This window comes from Plasmodium inui (genome assembly GCF_000524495.1).
Source record: "Plasmodium inui San Antonio 1 unplaced genomic scaffold supercont1.31, whole genome shotgun sequence".
Taxonomy (NCBI): Eukaryota; Apicomplexa; class Aconoidasida; order Haemosporida; family Plasmodiidae; genus Plasmodium; species Plasmodium inui.
The window spans coordinates 65,628-83,807 of record NW_008481865.1 but is presented as its reverse complement, the minus strand read 5'-3'; the positions used below and the strand labels follow the sequence as shown (position 1 = coordinate 83,807).

The window sequence follows — 18,180 nt, the reverse complement described above, 5'->3', positions numbered from 1 at the left end:
GTGAAGGCTTCTTTAGGGGAACACAAAAAAAAAATGGCGCCATGGGTGGCGAGGCCGTTTGCGGTTAAGCGATTTGAAGCGATGGAACTGTGTTGCTTCTCGCCTCGCCCCGCCGCTTAACCCCCTCAGAAGTAATCCTCCACGTCGCTTTCATTTTCGTCGGCAGAGTCGCCCGGTTCGCTGTGCTGATCTCCTGGTTGCAGCTGCCCCTCGTCCTTGGCGTCTATTAACTCCTGCAGCTCCTTCTTCAGTTTGTCTTCCTCCTTCTCGTCGCGGTCATCGAGGCTGTTTCCCTGGGGTCCATCCCCGTTGTGTTCTTCCCCTTCGTGTTCTTCCCCTTCGTGTTCTTCCCCGTCGTGTTCTTCTCCATCTGGCTCATCACTATCGTCGTGATGCTGTCTTCCTCTCATAATCTTTTTTCGACTCCGTTTTTGTCCCTGGACGGGAATAATACCTTGCGCGTTGCCCCCCTCCTGTTTTACAGACGGGTTCAGATGATCCACGTGGGAGGCTTCGGAAGATCGCCTACTTCTATGTAACGGGTCTTCCTCATCATTGGTGAATTGTATCTCCTTCTCCCAGTAGTGGCAGTTCTTTCCTGTGCACACGTAGATGAGTGCCATGGGGTTGGAACTGATTCTTTCTGGGAGCTGCAAAAAGACGGCCTCGTTGTTCCCGCAGTTTTTGCAGATCCATTCGCGCACACGTCCCAGCGCGGGGTCGTTCTTCGTTTCGGGATGGATATACACGTCCTCTCTGCAGGGAAGGGGGTGAGAGAGCAGCGAAGAGGAGGCGGGGTGGTTATATATGAGAGTCAGTAAGGAAGCTATTCTTAGGGGGCGGGGGCACATGACGAGCGATGCTTAGGGAAGGTACAGCCATTCTGAACGACCTGTTGGTGGGGGGAGCGGCTGCTGACCCCTGCTGCGCCGCCCCATCACTTCAACACTTGGCCGCCTCATCACTTCACTACTTGGCCGCCCCACCGCCATCGGCACTCACTTCCTGTTGTAGTTGTAGTTAATCCTCGCCACGATGTTCTGCTGCTCGTTCGGCTTGTGTGAGATGTAGTCGCAACTGCGGCATACGTAGAGCAGCTTCTTATTCTTCCGATCACTGCGTGCATATAAGATGTTGTTGCATTCTTCACAGAAGGTCACCTCCGCCATGCTGGGGACAGCTGGAGGGGAAAGGAAAAGAGAGAGAAGCAGCTTCGAGAGTTGTCTCCGCGCTCAGGTGGTTGTTTGGGCGTATCCCATGGGGGGAGAAAAGAAAAAGGAAGCGACAAAAGGGGGAAAAAGGAAGCGACAAAAGGGGGAAAAAGGAAGCGACAAAAGGGGGAAAAAGAAAGCCACAAAAGGGGGAAAAAGAAAGCCACAGAAGAGGGAAATTAAAAGGCACAGAAAATAAATAAAACCCACTTGCTATACGCTATGCCATACTATTAGCCGACGGGAGGGAAGGGCAACGTTTGAATCGAACGAGGCGTGCGCTGCGGGGAGGGCCAAATTGCCAAGGGGGAAAAAAAAAAGAAAAAATACATACCATCATATATACATACATACGTACGTGGCGCAAGATTGGTAGGACGGAGCCGCCCAAGCGGGATGAATAGAGCGGGGGAAAGCAACAAAATAGAAAATTGCCATTCCGGTTTCACTTCCACTAAAACTGTGGTAACGGGGGGACTGAAACTTCGTGGCCGCTCTGGGAGATACAATTGAAGAGAAGAAACGTACATGTGCGGGTTGAAAAAGAAAAAAAATAAATAAGTCTTTTCCCTTTCCTTTTTCTTTTCCTTTTTCTTCTTCTTTTTCTTTTTTTTTTTTTATAGCTAGCCAAATTGCATAAATTGCGAAACAGTTATTTTGTTAACCTCCCTGATGGGCAGCTACTATAAGTGGAGAGACCACCCACTACCGTGGGGAGGACATGGATCCATCCTGCAGGTGCAGCTGAGTGGTAGAGCGTTGGAGTAGCAGATCGTTGGAGTAGCAGATCGTTGGAGCAGCAGATCGTTGGAGCAGCAGATCGTTGGAGCAGCAGATCGTTGGAGCAGCAGATCGTGGGGGTGATAAGGCATCCACAAGCTGACCCAACCCTCGGCGGGAAGATCACCGAAGGTGGAAAAAAGACTCATTTTTGGACCCCCCGCTCTGTCGAGTCACTTCTTCACACGACAAAACACAGGGGGGGAAGGTTCTTCCACGTGCGCTATCCCTTTAGGGGAACACTTCACATATATACTTGAAGATCCGCGGAGGGTACACGCACTTGGGGGACTTAATTTACTACCCCCCTTCTCCAATCGACGAAGTGTCTGCACCTGGGAGGAGCAGGAAGATTACTCCGAGAAAATTGCAAAGGGGGGAGAGAAGTCAGGTAGAATTACGTTTCGCCTTGCCTGTTCAGGTGAAAGGGGACGGCGCAAAGGGAGGTGAGGATCCCCTTGTTGGGAGATTTCCCTTGTTGGGAGATTTCCCTTGTTGGTGGATTCCCCTTGTTTGTAAGCCCCCTCCCCAGAACATACACCTCGTAAGGTATGGAGACGAGACGGAGTTTACGGATCAGAGCAGGAAATCCCCTGAAGGAAGAACCCGGGGGGGGGAACACGTCCATAGAGAGGGAGGAGCCAAAAGCGAAGGAGGAGCCCAAAACGAAGGGAGGGGGGAAGGCGAAAGAGGATGCAAAGAAAGGCGCTGGTGGAGGGGCGAATAAGGACGCCAACAAAGGGGCAAGTGGAGAACAGGAGAAGGAACAAAAGGGGAAGAAGACCTCCCAGAGTGACAAAAATAAGAAGGGCATTAAAAGACACGCAGGGGGGAAACGTGGGGATGGGCAGCTGGAAGGGGTCGCCGAGCAGGACATGTCAAATGGGACGAACGAACCAGAGGAATTCTCCAAGAAGGGGAACAAGACAGGGAAGGATGGTTCCAATCGTGTGGAAGCCACGAAGGGAAAAGCCACACAGAGGAAGAAGTCACTAGAGGAGGCGAAGCACATCACCACGGCAGACGCAGCAAGTGAATGTAAAGATGTGACCTCAGTGAATAATAGGAGTGAGAGGAATGTGAAGGGAGGGGGAATGCTATTAAGGAAAAGGAGTAGCGTCACGAGCGAAAAGGACGGGGCGAACGGTTCAACGAGCAGGAGTAGGAAGGGAAAGGATGGGACAGGAGGTATCTCAGGAAGTGGCATTAAAGGAGTGAAGGAGGAAAACGGGGGGGAATACTCCCTAAGGAGGGGGAGATCAAAAGAGGGACCCAGACAGAACGATTCTGTTAAGAGGGAAGACAAGGGAGGGGGTGGCAGCAGAAGTGGGAAAGGAGGAAATATTAAGGGGGGGAAGGCTGGGGGGGAGGCTATCCAACCGAGTGGGGCCACCCCAAGAAAAGGATCTCTAGGTAAGGGATCTCCAAGTAAGAGCTCTCCAGGTAAGGGCTCTTCAAGTGCACGCTCTCCGGGCGGAGGCTCTCGAAGCGGACGCTCCCGAAGTAAAGACTCACCCGATCTGGGAACCCCCGTCGACAAGAGGAAAAACGCCGCCCACGCGAAGAGAGCGAAAGGGACAACCCCTTCCATCGAAGTAAAAATGAAAGGAGGTGCGACAGTTGGGAGGGCTGTCGGGAAGGCAACCGGTAAGACAAGCGACACGGTAGTCGACGCGACAAATGAGAAAAGGGCACACAGCGTGTCGTCCATCAGTGTGAATAACTCCCTCTCGGGTGAGAATGCCTCCTCGCAAGGAAAGGGAAAGTGGAAGGAGAATCGGGAGGGAGGAGCGGAAGACGAACCCATCCCAGATAGCCATCTCATCAAAAATATCAATTCAGAAGAACTCGAAAGTAACAGAGCCAAATATAGCATCAACAGGAGTAGCACTGTCGAATGGAATGAACAGATAGATGCAGGAGTTTCAGTCATCGGAGGAACGAAGGAAGGAGCATCCAAGTCGCCACTCAACCGAAGCATTAAAAGAAGGTTGTCCCAAATTATTGACGTGATGAAGAAGAAGCAGGGGTTTCAACGGATTGGGGATCAGGACGAAGAGTATAGAATTCAATTTGAAGGAAATGAGTCAGCAGGGACAGGTACCAAAGCAGGGGTGGATGTTATCAAAGGAGAAGTAACTAGCCAAAAGGGAAAAGAAACCACAGATGCACAGGGACAGAAGAATAACAACGGGCTCTTCTTGCAGAGAGTGAACTTAGACGTGATTTACAACAAACTCCATTATGACTTCTACAAAGGGGAAGACGAGTTCCATCGAGATATGCTCGTCATATTTGACAGAATAAGACTAGCCATAGAAATGGAGAAGAACCCAAAAGAAAAACAGAATCTGTACCAACTTAGATGCAACGCTTGGATGACCTACGAGGGGGAGTTCTACAAGCTGCTTCTCTCCATGAGAGGCACGAAGGAAGCGAAGAAATTTTCCTCCACACAGAAGGAGCTGCGTGAACAGGAGGAGAAGTACTTGGCGCAGCTGCTTCTGGAGTCAAATAGGACAGAATTGGAGGAGCGGGAGAAGAAGAAGGAGAAGAAGAAGGAGGAGAAGAAGAAGGAGGAGGAGAAGAAGAGGGAACAGGAGAAGGCAGCCTTGGGGGCGAAGACAAAGCAGGGGAAGACCCTACCCAAGTTAAAGGGGAGTGGCGGTGGTGCTGAGCAGCGGTTGAAGGGGCAGCAGTTGGAAGGGAAGCAGTTGGAGGGGAAGAGGTTAGAGGAGGCTTGTCCTGCCAGGGGCAGAGCTGACCACGAAGACACGAACAAGAGGCCAAGCTCACCATCCTTTAGCCTGGAAGCAAGTAGGCTCCTCGGGGGGAAGAAGCCCGCGGAGGGGAGCAATAAGCCCTTCAGAGTTCGATTGCGCCTGAGTGGATTCTCCCTGGACGATGCTGTGACAGTGAGCAAGGGGGACGAGGATAATCGGAGCGGGGGGGCCAGCCTGAGGGGTAGCGGCACGAGTTGTGCCACTTCGCCCGAGAAGGGGGCCGTAGCAGCCGGGGCAGAACCCGGAGTAGCCGCCAAAATAGCAGCGGTAGAGCCTCTCTCCGAGGAGTGGAAGAAATTAATCAGGGACCACGTGTTGCAGAGCCTCATCAGAGACAGCAACACGGCGTTGTATTTCACTACCCCGGTGCTGGAGGATAAAAATATAAGTGACCAAATAAGGAGCGAATATAAAAATAAGATAAAGAAGCCAATGGATTACACGACTGTGTCGAGAAATCTTGACCTTGGGGTGTACCAGAATCCATCGGAGTTTTACAAGGACCTAAAATTGATTTTTCAGAACTGCCTTGACTTCAACCCAGACATATTACAGAATCAGTACATCGTAGATGCGGCGAAACGGGCACAGGAGAGGGCTTCAAATGTGTGGCGGAAGTGGAAAAGGAGGATTGTGCAGGCGTACGAGCAGGGAGGCTACGCGGGGGGGGAGTCGCTTACAACTCCTACCATGCCTACCACGGTTAGGATGCCTCCCACGGCTACCGCGCTTCCCACTGCTACCGCGCCCACAACGAGTATCCCTCCTGTTAGTCTGGCGAGCTACATCGAATTCTTCAAAAACATGACGAAGAAGAAGAAAAAGTTGAGCTGTCTATACACCATGTGGGTAGAGTACCTATTGGCGAACCGCGTAACCTTTGAGGAGTTGTGCACCATGAGGGGTATAGACTGGAAAGAGCTAAAGGAGAAAAGCCAAGCGAAGGTTTCGAGCCCGAGAGAGGTGAACCTGAATCGGTTTAAGAAGCTGAATAATCGGAGCCTGCCGTTTTATGTGTTCAGGGAGGAGTACCAGGCTGCGTTGAGGGAGCGTCGCGAGGAGGTGAGGAAGATGGAGAAATTGCAGGCGGGGGAGAAGCTAGAAGGGGTTGTGAATCTAGACGACAAGGGGGTACGACGAGACAGTGCCGCGACGGACCACCCACAAGATACAAATTTCAGAATTTTGCTGAAGGACCCCCGCACGTGGAATCAGAAGCAGAAGTTGAGACCCATTGAAGAAGGACTTCCCAAAGAACCTACAGTGAAGCCGTTTAGAAGCAGAAAAAGAAGAATCAATAATGCCATTTTTTTTGATGAAGATATATTTGACAAATATTTGGAAGGGAAGAGGAGCTGCGTGGTGAAGTGTGCGCGGAATGTCTTCCTTGCCGACTGCTTTTACTACGGCAGTGTTGTGGAGAGCTTGAGGGATTTCATGGCGGAGGGGGAGGATGACATTATAGGTGTGGAAACGAGAGAGGAAGACTTGGGCGACGTGAATGCGAAGGAGGAAGAGATGAGAGTAGTTAACTCGAACGAGGAGGACTTCCGCGGAGTCAACGCGAAGGAGGAAGGCATCGGAGGAAACCAATCGGCAGAGGCCATCTCGCGCGAGGCTGCCACCCACAGGGCGAACAAAATAGCCTTCCGCATCCGAGCGGTGAGCGAGGAGAAGCGGGCCAGGAGAGGAGCCGTCTGCAAAGGGTTCGAGGAGAGCCCCGTGGGGGAAGACGAAACGGATGTGTCCTGGGGTGCGCGTCGTGAGGGAGGCGACGCTGGAAGCGGTGGAGACGGTGCAGACGATAGAGTAGTCCATGAAAGAAGCTTAGTGGAGGGGGACGCTACCCGCAAAGGAAACGAGGGCACACGGGTGGAACGCCCAGCGGAGGAACCTGCTGATGCCCCCGCGTTCCACAGGATACACCAGCTAGCCAACAGCGCTACGGGGCCTCCCCAAGGAAGAAAAAAAAAAAAAAAATAAAATAAAAGGGGGGTTATTATCACACAGAGGAGCAGTGATGAAAAAACAAATGGGGAGAAAAACCCTGGTGATGAGTTTAAAAATGAAATATTGTACATTGGAGGACAGCTCCTGCTTCCAAGTGAACAAAGGACATGTTTACAGACACCACGTGGACTTTGGCTTTTCCTTTGTTCTGCGTTCCAGACGGAAGTTGAACGTGGCCATAAAAATCGAGCGAAGGGATGTCTCCTTGTTTGAGGAGGATTGCCTGGAGCTTTTAAAAATCCATATTATGAATAAATGCAAACGGAGTGATCACGTAAAATTGTATCTGTGTAATCGGATCGCTGGGATGGGTCGCTCGCTGGTGCAACTGTTAAGTGCCTACTTTGCGAGGCTGAATTCGACTGCGGGGCTGCACGAGGGTACGAGTGAACTGTCGCGTATCCTCGCCAGTGTTCGGCTCTACATACGGGTGAGTATAGCGCGCGGAAGCATGTCACTGTGCGGGCAGCCGCATCTCGTGTGTACCACTTGGCACTTGCGTGCCTTCTTCGTGCTACCTCTGACGCGGAAAGACATTCCTACAACACACTTCCTCCCCCCGCAGGATGTCGACGTGCTGATGAGACTGGAGAAGGACGATGGGACGCACGTCACGAGCATCGCCATTTTGAAGAAGAAGGTGTTGTGATACTCGGCCTAGCGGTCACCCGGACAGACGAACGGGCAAAGGTGCACACGTGTGTAGACCCATATGAGCATCTATACGTGAGTGCATTTCGCCTCCATTTCTTTCTCTGTAACCACTGTGGAGAGGAAGAAGAGGAAGACCCAACCGCCATTCGCGCGTTTGTTTTTCCATCTATTTGATAGCTCCCCTTTTTGGGTGCTTTTTATTTTTTATTTTATTTTTTTTTTTTTTCCCCTTTCGGAGAAACAACACCGATCGATTTTATCATTTCGATTGGGCAGGAACTTTAAATTTGTCTCAGCTCTGACATGCTCTCCCTTTAATGACACCGCAAATGTAGTGAATCCCATCGGACAGTCCACTTCACTCCGAATGGGTATTGAGCTGTTCATAAGGACAACTGAGGGAACTCCCCCCAAATCCAACATTTTTAAACGTCTGGGGTTTAGACGACTGCTGGGCGGCGTGCCAACTGCAGGGGCGGTCTGCGCAATTTTAACGCCAAGTGCGGCGACCAGGATGGGAGATCCCGGCATAAGGGAAAGCGGTGGTTGCTTTTTTTTTTCTTTTTTTTTCCTCTGATGAAGGATGTTCGTGCTGTTGCTGACCCCTGGTTGGGGAGAAGGGGAAAAAGATGGGACAAAATGAAGGGAAAAAAAAAGGGGGAAAAAAAAAAGGGGCAAAAAGATAAGCGCGAAAAAAATAAGAGCTCCAACCCAGCGAAGCAAAGCAGAACGAAGCAAGGCAGAACGAAGCAAAGCGGTACGAAAAAAAATGTAGCATCCACTGAACATGACTGAACAATGCTTTACGAAGAGTTGGCAACCGAATGGAACGCCTCCAAGGAAGATTCGACCCCCCCCTTTTTTTTTTTTGTTTTTTAAGGCCACACCCGAGTAGTGAAGGAGAAAGGAAACGCCCGAGGCGTAATAACCCCTCTGTATTTTCTCGCCAGGGAACCAATGCGCACTTAGGTGAATTTTCAACTGCGTCATACTCGCTGATGAAAAGAAGAAAAAAAAAAAAAAAAACGATCGTACGATTGAACAAATAAAGGCATAATTAAATGAATGCCTGAAGGAGTTGTTTCGCCCGCGTTTTATTTTGTCGCGCTTCGCCGATTTCGCGATTTCCCTGATTTGTTGTTTTTTCTATTATATCGCCCGCGCGTTGTGTTTGCTTTACTCTACACGCGACCCTTTGAAATACGTTGGCGCTCGTCTCATCTCTTCCGCGAAGTTCGTGGTGACCAGTCTGTGCCGACCAGCTTGTGCCGACCAGCTTGTGCCGACCAGCTTGTGCCGACCAGCTTGTGCCGACCAGCTTGTGCCGACCATGCCTGTGCCAACCAGTTTGTGTTTCACTATGCGCTATTCACAGTTTCCCCTCCACAGTATGCGCCCCGAGTAGGCCTCCACGCGCCTGAGTTCCGGAGCTGTGGAAGTAGGAGCGACATGTCGTGAGTCTTCTTCATTCCAGAGTTCCGGCTTCGTTTGTTCACCCATTTGGTCATCCATTTGTTCTTTTTTTTTTTTTTTTTTTTTTTTTTCTCTGTATTGTAACGCCGGGCGAATACGCCACCCGTGACACATCCACCATTTGAACCCCCCCTCTAACGAGGCAGCCCTTTCGCATGTGCCCGCTTCTTCTCCGCGGGGCGCATGTGTTTGAGTGGAAGTGGCCCCATTTGGGAGAACCTCAGCCCTGAAGAGGGCGTGCGGCAGTAGGAAAGCAGAGACCGAATAGGAGGTAGCCAAATTGGAAGCAGCCAAATAAGGGGCAGTCGAATCCGAAGAAGCCAAATCGGAGATAACAGAAGAGAGGTTCCCCGCCTCTGGCCAATTCTCACCCGCGCGAAGTTGAACGTAAAGGCGATTGATTTTCTGTCTGCCACTGCTACTCAGTGTGCCCTATTTAGTTTTTTTTTTTCTCGTTTTTTCGTTTTTTCGTTGTTTCGTTGATTTGTTGATTTTAATTAGTCTTTTCAGACCCCACCCACAAGTGGAGGAGTTCCCCCAAGGGAAGAGACGCTTCACCATTTTATAGTAACAGGGGTCCATCACTCCAATGAGCGTCAATACGATTGATCCAATTTCGTTGTAGGAGTGTCTCTTCCCGTTTGGAAGCGGTGTATTGTCTGAGAAGGTACCATCTGTTTTTGGCTACCTCCTTTACCCCACGAATGCATACGGAAAAGAAAAAAATAAAATAATAAAATAGAAAAAAAAAAACACCTGTCCATCCCAATGATGTGCACAAGCGCCCATGTGCGCACTGGGTTACACTGGAACCTGAAGAAAGAAATAAAAGAAATCACTCACTTGAGCGATGAAGAAATTGCAGTGATTCATAAGCGATTTACTTCGATTAGCAACAAGGGGAGGCTGGACTACCAAAATTTTGAAAAAAGCTTAGGTATCCTTGGGACCATCAAGAATGCTTATCTGTACAATTCCATTTTTAAAGCTTTCGACACGAATGAAGATGGATATCTTGACTTTTATGAGTTTTGTGTTGCCATCAACACGATGCTGAAGGGGAGTAAACGGGAGAAGGTGAAGCTGTCTTACCGCATTGTGCACGCCGGGAGCAGTGGGGGTAGTAGCCGGCATCGGGGGGAAGCAGATGATATGGATGAGCAGGAAGCAGGTGGAATGGCAGGCCGAGCAAATGGCCAAACCGCAAGCCCGGCAGGCCAAACGGCAGAGCAGGCCACCCCAGTAATCAGAGACTACTCCGACTACATCTCGTACGAACAATTCAAACAAATCGTCCTAAGCATAAATGATATTAAGAAACAGCTTCTGGGGACGCAGGAGAAAATCCTAATTAGTCAAATAAGTTACACCTTTAAATCACTGAGCATGCTCTGCGACGATGGCAAGTATCGGATGAATCTCAAGTGCTACCGGAAGGCAGTGAAGTGCAACGAATTTTTAAAGCTCCTTGGCATCCACAACAAAGTGGCGGATGCTTTTATAAGTAGCGAAATTGAGAAAAAGAAGAAAATCCCATCTGGAAGGAGTCGCTTTATCAGTGGCAATGCATTAGGGGGGGAGTTTACTCGACGACTAGGGTCCAATCATCGAGTGAAATCCTTCTCCGTGTCTTCCAACACGCGGTTTTCCCTTGGCAAAGGCTCCGCCTCGTCTCTATTCACTCGAGGGAGGAAGAAGAAAAGCAGCGTCGAGGGGGGGACCGGCGGAGGGTATAGTGGCGGGTACAGCGGCGGTGGGGGTGGCGATCCGAAGGACGCTCCAAAGGATGCTCATCGTGTGCACCACGCGGATCATGCGAGGAGGAACTGTCAAGGAAGAAGCCCCGTCGGCCCCCGACTCAGAGACAAGGACAAACGTTGTGCACCCCTAAAGAGCATCGTCATTCAGTCAAGCATCTCCTCAGAAGGAGAAGCGGCAGCCAAACGGGACGGCCTATTCGAGTCGACCGTCCGTATGTCAGGAAAGGAGTTAAGTGGGAAACGTAATTTTTTGAATGTGCCCCGTGGTGGTGATGGGTCTAGGAGCCGATCTTGTGTCGCCGCTGGTGTGGGGGCTTCGCAGGCACCCCGAGGAATGGATCCAACAGGCGGGAGGGAAGAAGTGGCGAAGCAAGAGCAGAAGCAGCAGAAGAAGAAAGGGGAATGTCCGAAAAAGGGGAGCAGTAACGCCCGTAATAGGAAGGACAATCCAAATGGGCCAATCAGAGATGTATCGAAGGGGGGTGCTCCAAATGACTCACCGATGATGACGACCGAGGGAAGAAAAACGGCGAAGTGTGGCATCGAAGATGCCTCGAGAAAAGCCAGTTGCAGTGAACGAAACAACCCCTACCAACAATCGTGTCCCTCTTCCAGCTTCCATAACAACGTGATGATGGAAGAGAGCGGGAACAGGGGGGACGGAATACGGGAAAATTACGAGCCATCGGAGAGCAGCTCGCACGTTTGGAATGACCACTCCGATGTAGAGGTGGTGACTCTGAGAAAGGGGGGGTGTCCGTTGGATTGGAGGAACGGAACGGGGGCGGTGGATATCGCAGGGGGGGAGCTGACCAGCGGAACGAGTACCCCCTCCAGCGAAGCGGGTAGCGGCGGGGGTAGCGGCCCGGTTAGCAGCCCGGTTAGCCGTTCCCCCCATGGTGGCTCCCCCTACAGATGCACCGTAACTCCGAGGCGAGACAATACCGATGGCAACGAAAAGGATGCACTGAAGATGGATCCATCCGATCAGACTTACCATGGGATGGAGAAATACGAATGTGAAATCTTGAAGGCAATCCTCAGATTTGAAAAAAAAAAAGAAAACAAAACATACGTGGAGGAGTACAACGAGTATGTGAAGGGGTATAGAAAGTTTGCGGAGGAGCAGGAGGAAGGATACTCACTTGATTTGGACACTTACTCGGATGGGAAGGAAGAACTTGAGAAAGAGGTGGAAGAAGGGGGCAAGGATGGCCAATTTAACGACGGAGGGGGGAGCAGTGCATATGAAGATATAGAAGGAGAGGACAGTGCAGGTAGTGAACAGGGAGACCATGCAGATGGTGGGATAACCCTAAAGGGTAAATCTGAAGTTAAGGGCGGTGAGAAACGTGATGCCAGCAGCCGTGAGAGGAACCACAGCCAAGAGGGTGCAGTGGGAGCGGTTGCCGTGGCAACGGTTGCCGGGGAGGCTGCAAAAGATGCCACCGCTGCAGTGGAGAACGCAAAGTACCTCTGCAAGAAGTATTTTGAGTACAAAGAATTTTTGGAGCACTCCAGGTGTCCCATTTCTCACAGCCACAATGGTCTCATGATGAGTAGCAATGATTCCTGTGTGGTTAACTCTCCCAGTTGTGAAGACCGCATGTATGGAAACCGGGGTAAGGGAGGAAAGGGTGCTACCAGAGATGCCAATCAGTCGAAGGTGCTGCTCCACTTCAGCAGCGATGTCATTAGGAAGAAGTTTTATATTCCAACAAGCAACTGCCACTACGTCATGGTGAATAAAGATTTGACCAAAGAGCAGGTGCTGTATCACTTAGGGAACATCGTCGTGGCTACGAAGGATTATCTGAGCAGGGAGCGGAATGGGGGTGGCGACTACAACCGCATCTTCTTCTTCTTCTTCCACGTGTTTAAGTATCACTTGGGGGGGGATGCCCAGGAGGAGGGGGGGGGGCCCGTGCACAGTGGTCATCCGAATGAGGCGAACGAGGCAAGTCATCCCGATCAGCCCAATCAGCCAAATCAGCCAAATCAGCCAAATCAGCCCAATCAGCCAAATCAGCCAAATCAACCCAATCAGTCAAGCCATCCCAATCGGGCAGATCCATGTGGCCACACTGCTAACCCAGGTGTGTGTTCCCACCCCCCGTACAGAGAAGAACCCAGCAACGAGTCCCAAATGAGCACAAAGAATCTGAGGGCCAATATCTACTACAACGTTTTGCTCGTAACTCAGATAGTGAAGTATTTCCTCCACACGATAACAATTTCGCAGAAGTGTCCATCGTCCTACGACTCCATCGAGGAGAGTAGCTGCGTCCGCAGCATGAATCAAGTGAGTATCCTTCTAAGTCATACGAGCCACCTCCTCGCAACCTACTCCAAGGGACAGAACAGAAATAGGAAGATATATATTAATAAGTCTAATTACTATCGTAGGCTCAGCAGAGGGAAATTGTCCGTCTCTTTGAGACAGAGGAAGAAAAAAAGGAACCTTCAGAAAATTTTGGCTGTCTACTTTGGACATGAAAGATGGGATCTAGTGATGAATATGATGATTGGCATTCGCCTCTCAGCAATTAAGGTGTATAACACCAGTGGGATTAGGGATTTGTTCCGACACAAGGACCTTCTTGAGTTACCCACATCTAATGCACGGAATAGAGTTGTCTTTAAAAATTACGCGCCGGTGATTTTTAAGCAGATTCGAAATATGTATGGAATAAGATCCAAGGAATACATTTCCTCTGTTGGACCGGAGCAAGTGATAAGTAACATGGTGTTGGGAAACCTCTCTACGCTGAGCGAGTTACTCTCAGAGGGGAAGAGCGGTTCGCTCTTTTATTTTACCAGCAATGGGAAGTATATCATCAAGACGGTAAGGGTATTGAGGGGAGCGTTGCGGCGGTGAAGAAGCGGCAGAGGACGGCTCACTTCCGCGTAACTCCTCAGCTGGCAGCCGCTTAACCGTGTAACCGCTTCACGCCCACCTGCAGGTCTCCAAAAGCATCCACAGTCTGTCCAAAGCCCTGTTGCCGAAGTATTACGAGCACATCAGGAATAACCCAGACTCTTTGCTCACCCGCCTCTATGGAATCCACTGCATAAAATATAAAAGCGGATCGGGAAGTACGTCTCGTGGGAAGCGGCGAAACGGGCAATCCCTACTCCTAAGCCGCTACCCCTAAATTGCTAACCCTAAATTGCTAACCCTAAATTTCTAACCCTAAATTGCTACCCCCCTCGCAGGAAGCTCGAAGAGGATCTACTTCATCGTGATGAACAACTTCTTCTCCTCGGCCGTGGAAATCCACAGGAGGTACGACATCAAGGGGAGCCTGGTGGGGCGCACGGTGCCCCCGGCCAAGAGGGAAGACCACACCATCGCTCTCAAGGACGTAGACATAGACGAACTGGGTGACAGAATTACCCTCGGAGAAAAGAACAAGGAGAAACTGCTCAAAGTCATAAAGGCAGATGCAGAATTTTTAAAACAAAATTACCTCCTTGATTATTCCCTTCTTTTTGGGATCCATTACAAAGAATTCTCTCGAGATTTAGTTAGCTGGAATGACAGTCGCACAAATGAGGTTCGACATGTATTTGATCAGGAGGGAAAATGCATCTCGGCCCGGCCCTTCCATCAGGTATAGATGCACGTTGAGCGCTCTGCGAGTCGATTTTTTGCCACCTGGTGCGTTTCACCTTGTGTGGGGAAATTTCATCCCCCTTTGGAGGGAGGACCCTTTAGAGGGAGGACTCTTTAGAGGGAGGACCCTTTAGAGGGAGGACCCTTTAGAGGTGTGTCTTCCAGTTGGACGCGATTGTAAGCACTACGCGGTTGTACTTCAACCGTGGCTACACTTCCAACGTGGCTACACTTCCAACGTGGCTACGCTTCCAACGTGGCTACGCTTCCAACGTGGCTATACTTACAACGTGGCTACGCTTCCACCCCCTTCCCCCCGCCAGTGCGACCACGGAGGCATGATCAGCATCGACAAGAACAAAATTTTCTTCTTTGGGATCATCGACATTTTCACCAAGTGGACGTAAGGAGGAGCAGGACAGCCGCTAAGCTGTGGCGAGAGAGCAGCTCTCCCTATGCTGACAAAGGAAGGGCGGGGTACCTTTACTCACCTCCTCCTATGCACGGCTGATCATATGCATGTCTAATCATATACACCCCTGACCATATGCACGCCTCCTCATATGCACCCATCTACTTTCCTCCCTCTCGACACTTCAGGCTAAAGAAAAAATTCGAGCACAGCTTTCGAACAATACAGTACGTGTCGGACGCGGCAACCGTGGACAGCCCCCCCGGGCATGAGAGAAAGAAGCCGATCGCGGGGGCGTAAAAGAAACTATATATACCATGCATACGCCCTGGTAGCAACTCTGTTGCCAATGTGATCGTGTACCAACCGCGGTGTTAATCGGCACACGTGGGCTCCTTGCCAATCGGCGCATGTAACCCCGTTGACACTCCGCGCACGTAACCCCGTTGACACTCCGCGCACGTAACTCCTTTTCCAATCCGCCCATGTAACCCTTTCACCCCCTTGTGCAGGAAATTTGACCGCCAGAACATTTCCTGTGTCCACCCCAACGCCTATGCAGGTAGGATTTTTTACTTACTCAGGGAGGGAAACCTTCGCCCTACCGTTTGGGCTACCGTTTGGGATACTTCCTGATGACGTAAACAACGCTGCCTTTTCTTTTTTCTCCCTCCCCGTAGAACGATTCGCGTCCTTTATTGAGAAGCACATGGAGTAGCTTTTTTTTTTTTTCTTTGTTCCTTTTCTGAGGGCGAAAAGGGGGAGAGATATATAACCGCCTTTGCACATGGGGAGATGGAAAGAATGGCTGCAAGCTCATTCTGTCCTTTCGTTCCAGTCCGTATGTGAGGGGGCAATACATTTGAAGCGGTTTTTCCCCGGCTGATTCCTCCCCCCCTTTTTTTGCCACGCGCCTTTTTTCGTGAGCATGTTTGGTTTCGCTTTCTTAGCACACCTTGGAAAGAGAAAAACAAAAAAGAAACTCCGCTTGGTTAAGCGACACCCGATTGGTTAACCCGCCTCCGCTCTGTCAATTCTTCACTGCCGATAAAGGTCAGAGGGAAACCTTTTTCCGTGGCGAGCTCAGTGGGCTTCCTATCGCCTATGTGGAAACACTTTTTATGAAGGTCTCTTTTGATTCTACGCACTGCTCAGTTTAATCAGTTAAACGCACACACACACTCACCGTTCGGGGGAGGGATTCCCTTTTTGGTGACGCGAAAAGTGTGTTGAAGGGGACGAGGAGTAACCGTGCGTTGGGTTAAAAAAAGAAAAAAAAAATCCCTCGTGGAGATGGACGCGAGGGATGGCCACGTGACCGACACAAGGTAAACTGTACGGATCCAGGCGATGGTTACGAGGCAGGAGAGGGAGGTCCCCCCCGACACTCGCCACATCGCAGCACCGGCATATATCCAAACTGCCTATCACTCCACGTCCGTGTTGGACGTCGGGACGGTGTTGGCCTCGTCCAGGAGCTCCGTCTTGAGTTGCCAGAACTGCAGCGTGTTATCCTCGCCAGTGGAGCCTATGAACATCTTGAGCTGCTTGTGGTGATTCCAGTTGAAGTCGGTAATCGGCTGTGTATGTCCTCCATGAGAGAAAATCAGCTCCGATGGACCATCGGACAAGTCAATGGCATCCAGTTCTTCTCCAATTTTGGTCAAATTGTAGATATTGATGAAGCGACTAGTGCTAGCAGAGGCGAGGATAGACGAATCATTAGGAGAGAAGTTGAGTCGGATAATGGGCTCCTTATGTGCATGGATGATGTGCTGAGGTTCACTAAACTGTTTAATATCCCATATTTTGATCTTTCCATTGTCGCTTCCAGAGGCAAAATGTCCAGTGAACTTATTTAACGAGATGCAGTTAACGGGTACCTGCTGTCCTAGAACCTGTTGGGCGGGTTCTTCTCCCTTGACTCTAATGTCGTACATCAAGATGTAGCCATTATCAGCACAAGCCAAGATCAAATTGGGATCATTCGTTGCACACACATCATTCAGTGGAGACTTATATTTCACTTTATAGAAAGGGCTCGTTTGTTTACTACTCAATTCGGTGTAATCGTAGAGATTTAGCAGTCCATCATTTCCACAGGTTAAGGCATATTTCTTGTCTGAATTGAAATCGAGGCCGAATCCATCGGAAGAGTTTCCAATGAAGGAGACTTCTGGGTTCATTTTATCTTCACTTGTTTCAATTTTGTGTTTGTTGATATCGAAGAGGTGAAGATTCCCATCGATCGCTTTGGTGACAACAATGTTCTTCTTCTCCAGGGGGAGGAACTTGATTCGGTTGACTTCTCCTTCGTGTGCGATTTTCGACTGGATGGTAAACTTCTTCTTATCAGAACAGAAATCAAACCCTTCGTAGTTTTCATTCGTTTTGTAAATACAGTTCTCTTGTGGGAGCTGCACCAGAGGGAACAGCACTTCACACACGTACAGGTAGTTGGGCTCTTTATTCGACGTATGTGTTCCTACGCACACGATCTGATTAAACACATTATCTTCATCATTCTCATTATGAAAGTCTCCAAAATCGATGGAGAGTGATGGCCATTCTAATTCCTTTCTGCTGACAAAGTCGTAGAGCAATCCGCTGTTAACCTTCCAATTGTTGAACTGTATCTCCAGATCTTCTTCTTCTATTTCCTCATTTTTCTTTATGACTTCCTCCGCGTTCTCCACTTCTTCGCTCAGCTCCAGGCACGCCTGGTCCAGTGCGTCCGATTTGCGTTTCTTGCTTTCCTTCTGTGAGCTCATTTTGGGTCTACACCTAGGTAGGGGCAGGAAGAAGAAGAAGCAATGCGTCATCAGGTCAATTCTTCGCAGACGTCCACACAATGTATGCACTCTGCTGTTTTGGAGGCTCTATACTCCATCGCTACACAGGTCATTACTCGCCGGGGGGTCTACCTATTTCTCCTTTCGAAAAATGATGAGCCGAAGCTGATGAGCCGAAGCTGATGGGCCGAAGCTGACGGGCACAATCCGATGGGCAGCCGCAACTACGACGTTTTCAGCCCAGGGTTGTACGTCCCAGTGGGGAGCTAAAGGTGTACTTTGAAAAAAACGCTTGGGGGGCAGAAGAACACGTTGGGGTAAACTGCGAAAGGGGAGGTTTAACACATTTCACATGGCGATGCTGCGTGGTTTGGTAGGTACCGCTCTGTCGAACTGGCTCCTATGTACATGCAGCATGTGCGGAAAGACGATCGTGTTTGTTTTCTTTGTTCTTTTCACATAGTGGTTTCGCACGGGGGGTCGCAGTGCTTTCGCCGCGGCTGCTTATGGGCTGCATAGGCACTGCGCAGGGGCTTACTGCTCAACAGGTGTAGAAATACTATCTAGGCGAGAAAAAGAAAGAAAAGAAAAAACGGAGGGAGAAATTAATTTATGGAATCAAAAATGCCAAGGCGGGAAGGGTAAACGTTTGCATAACAGCTCAGTGGGGTGGTGAGGAAGCATAGAAT

The 18,180-nt window shown here is 50.1% G+C and overlaps 5 protein-coding genes across 5 annotated transcripts; 3 read left to right on the top strand and 2 right to left on the bottom strand.

The window, feature by feature from the left end:
* Positions 1–125: 125 nt before the first annotated feature.
* Positions 126–1,169, bottom strand: C922_04871 (DNA-directed RNA polymerase II subunit RPB9; the record flags this gene model as incomplete). The annotated part of the gene is made up of 2 exons (XM_008820445.1): positions 126–756; positions 1,003–1,169. 2 exons carry the CDS (start codon positions 1,167–1,169, stop codon positions 126–128), a joined length of 798 nt encoding a protein of 265 aa, XP_008818667.1.
* Positions 1,170–2,542: 1,373 nt separating this feature from the next.
* C922_04870 (hypothetical protein) lies at positions 2,543–6,757 on the top strand (the record flags this gene model as incomplete). The annotated part of the gene is made up of 1 exon (XM_008820444.1): positions 2,543–6,757. One exon carries the CDS (start codon positions 2,543–2,545, stop codon positions 6,755–6,757), a length of 4,215 nt encoding a protein of 1,404 aa, XP_008818666.1.
* Positions 6,758–6,806: 49 nt separating this feature from the next.
* C922_04869 (hypothetical protein) lies at positions 6,807–7,433 on the top strand (the record flags this gene model as incomplete). The annotated part of the gene is made up of 2 exons (XM_008820443.1): positions 6,807–7,214; positions 7,350–7,433. 2 exons carry the CDS (start codon positions 6,807–6,809, stop codon positions 7,431–7,433), a joined length of 492 nt encoding a protein of 163 aa, XP_008818665.1.
* A 2,246-nt stretch (positions 7,434–9,679) lies between these two features.
* C922_04868 (1-phosphatidylinositol-4-phosphate 5-kinase) lies at positions 9,680–14,694 on the top strand (the record flags this gene model as incomplete). Its single annotated transcript, XM_008820442.1, has 4 exons — positions 9,680–13,516; positions 13,635–13,767; positions 13,888–14,285; positions 14,611–14,694. The coding sequence occupies 4 exons, from the start codon at positions 9,680–9,682 to the stop codon at positions 14,692–14,694; spliced, it is 4,452 nt and encodes a 1,483-aa protein (XP_008818664.1).
* A 1,432-nt stretch (positions 14,695–16,126) lies between these two features.
* Positions 16,127–17,470, bottom strand: C922_04867 (hypothetical protein; the record flags this gene model as incomplete). The annotated part of the gene is made up of 1 exon (XM_008820441.1): positions 16,127–17,470. One exon carries the CDS (start codon positions 17,468–17,470, stop codon positions 16,127–16,129), a length of 1,344 nt encoding a protein of 447 aa, XP_008818663.1.
* Between the last annotated feature and the right edge of the window lie 710 nt (positions 17,471–18,180).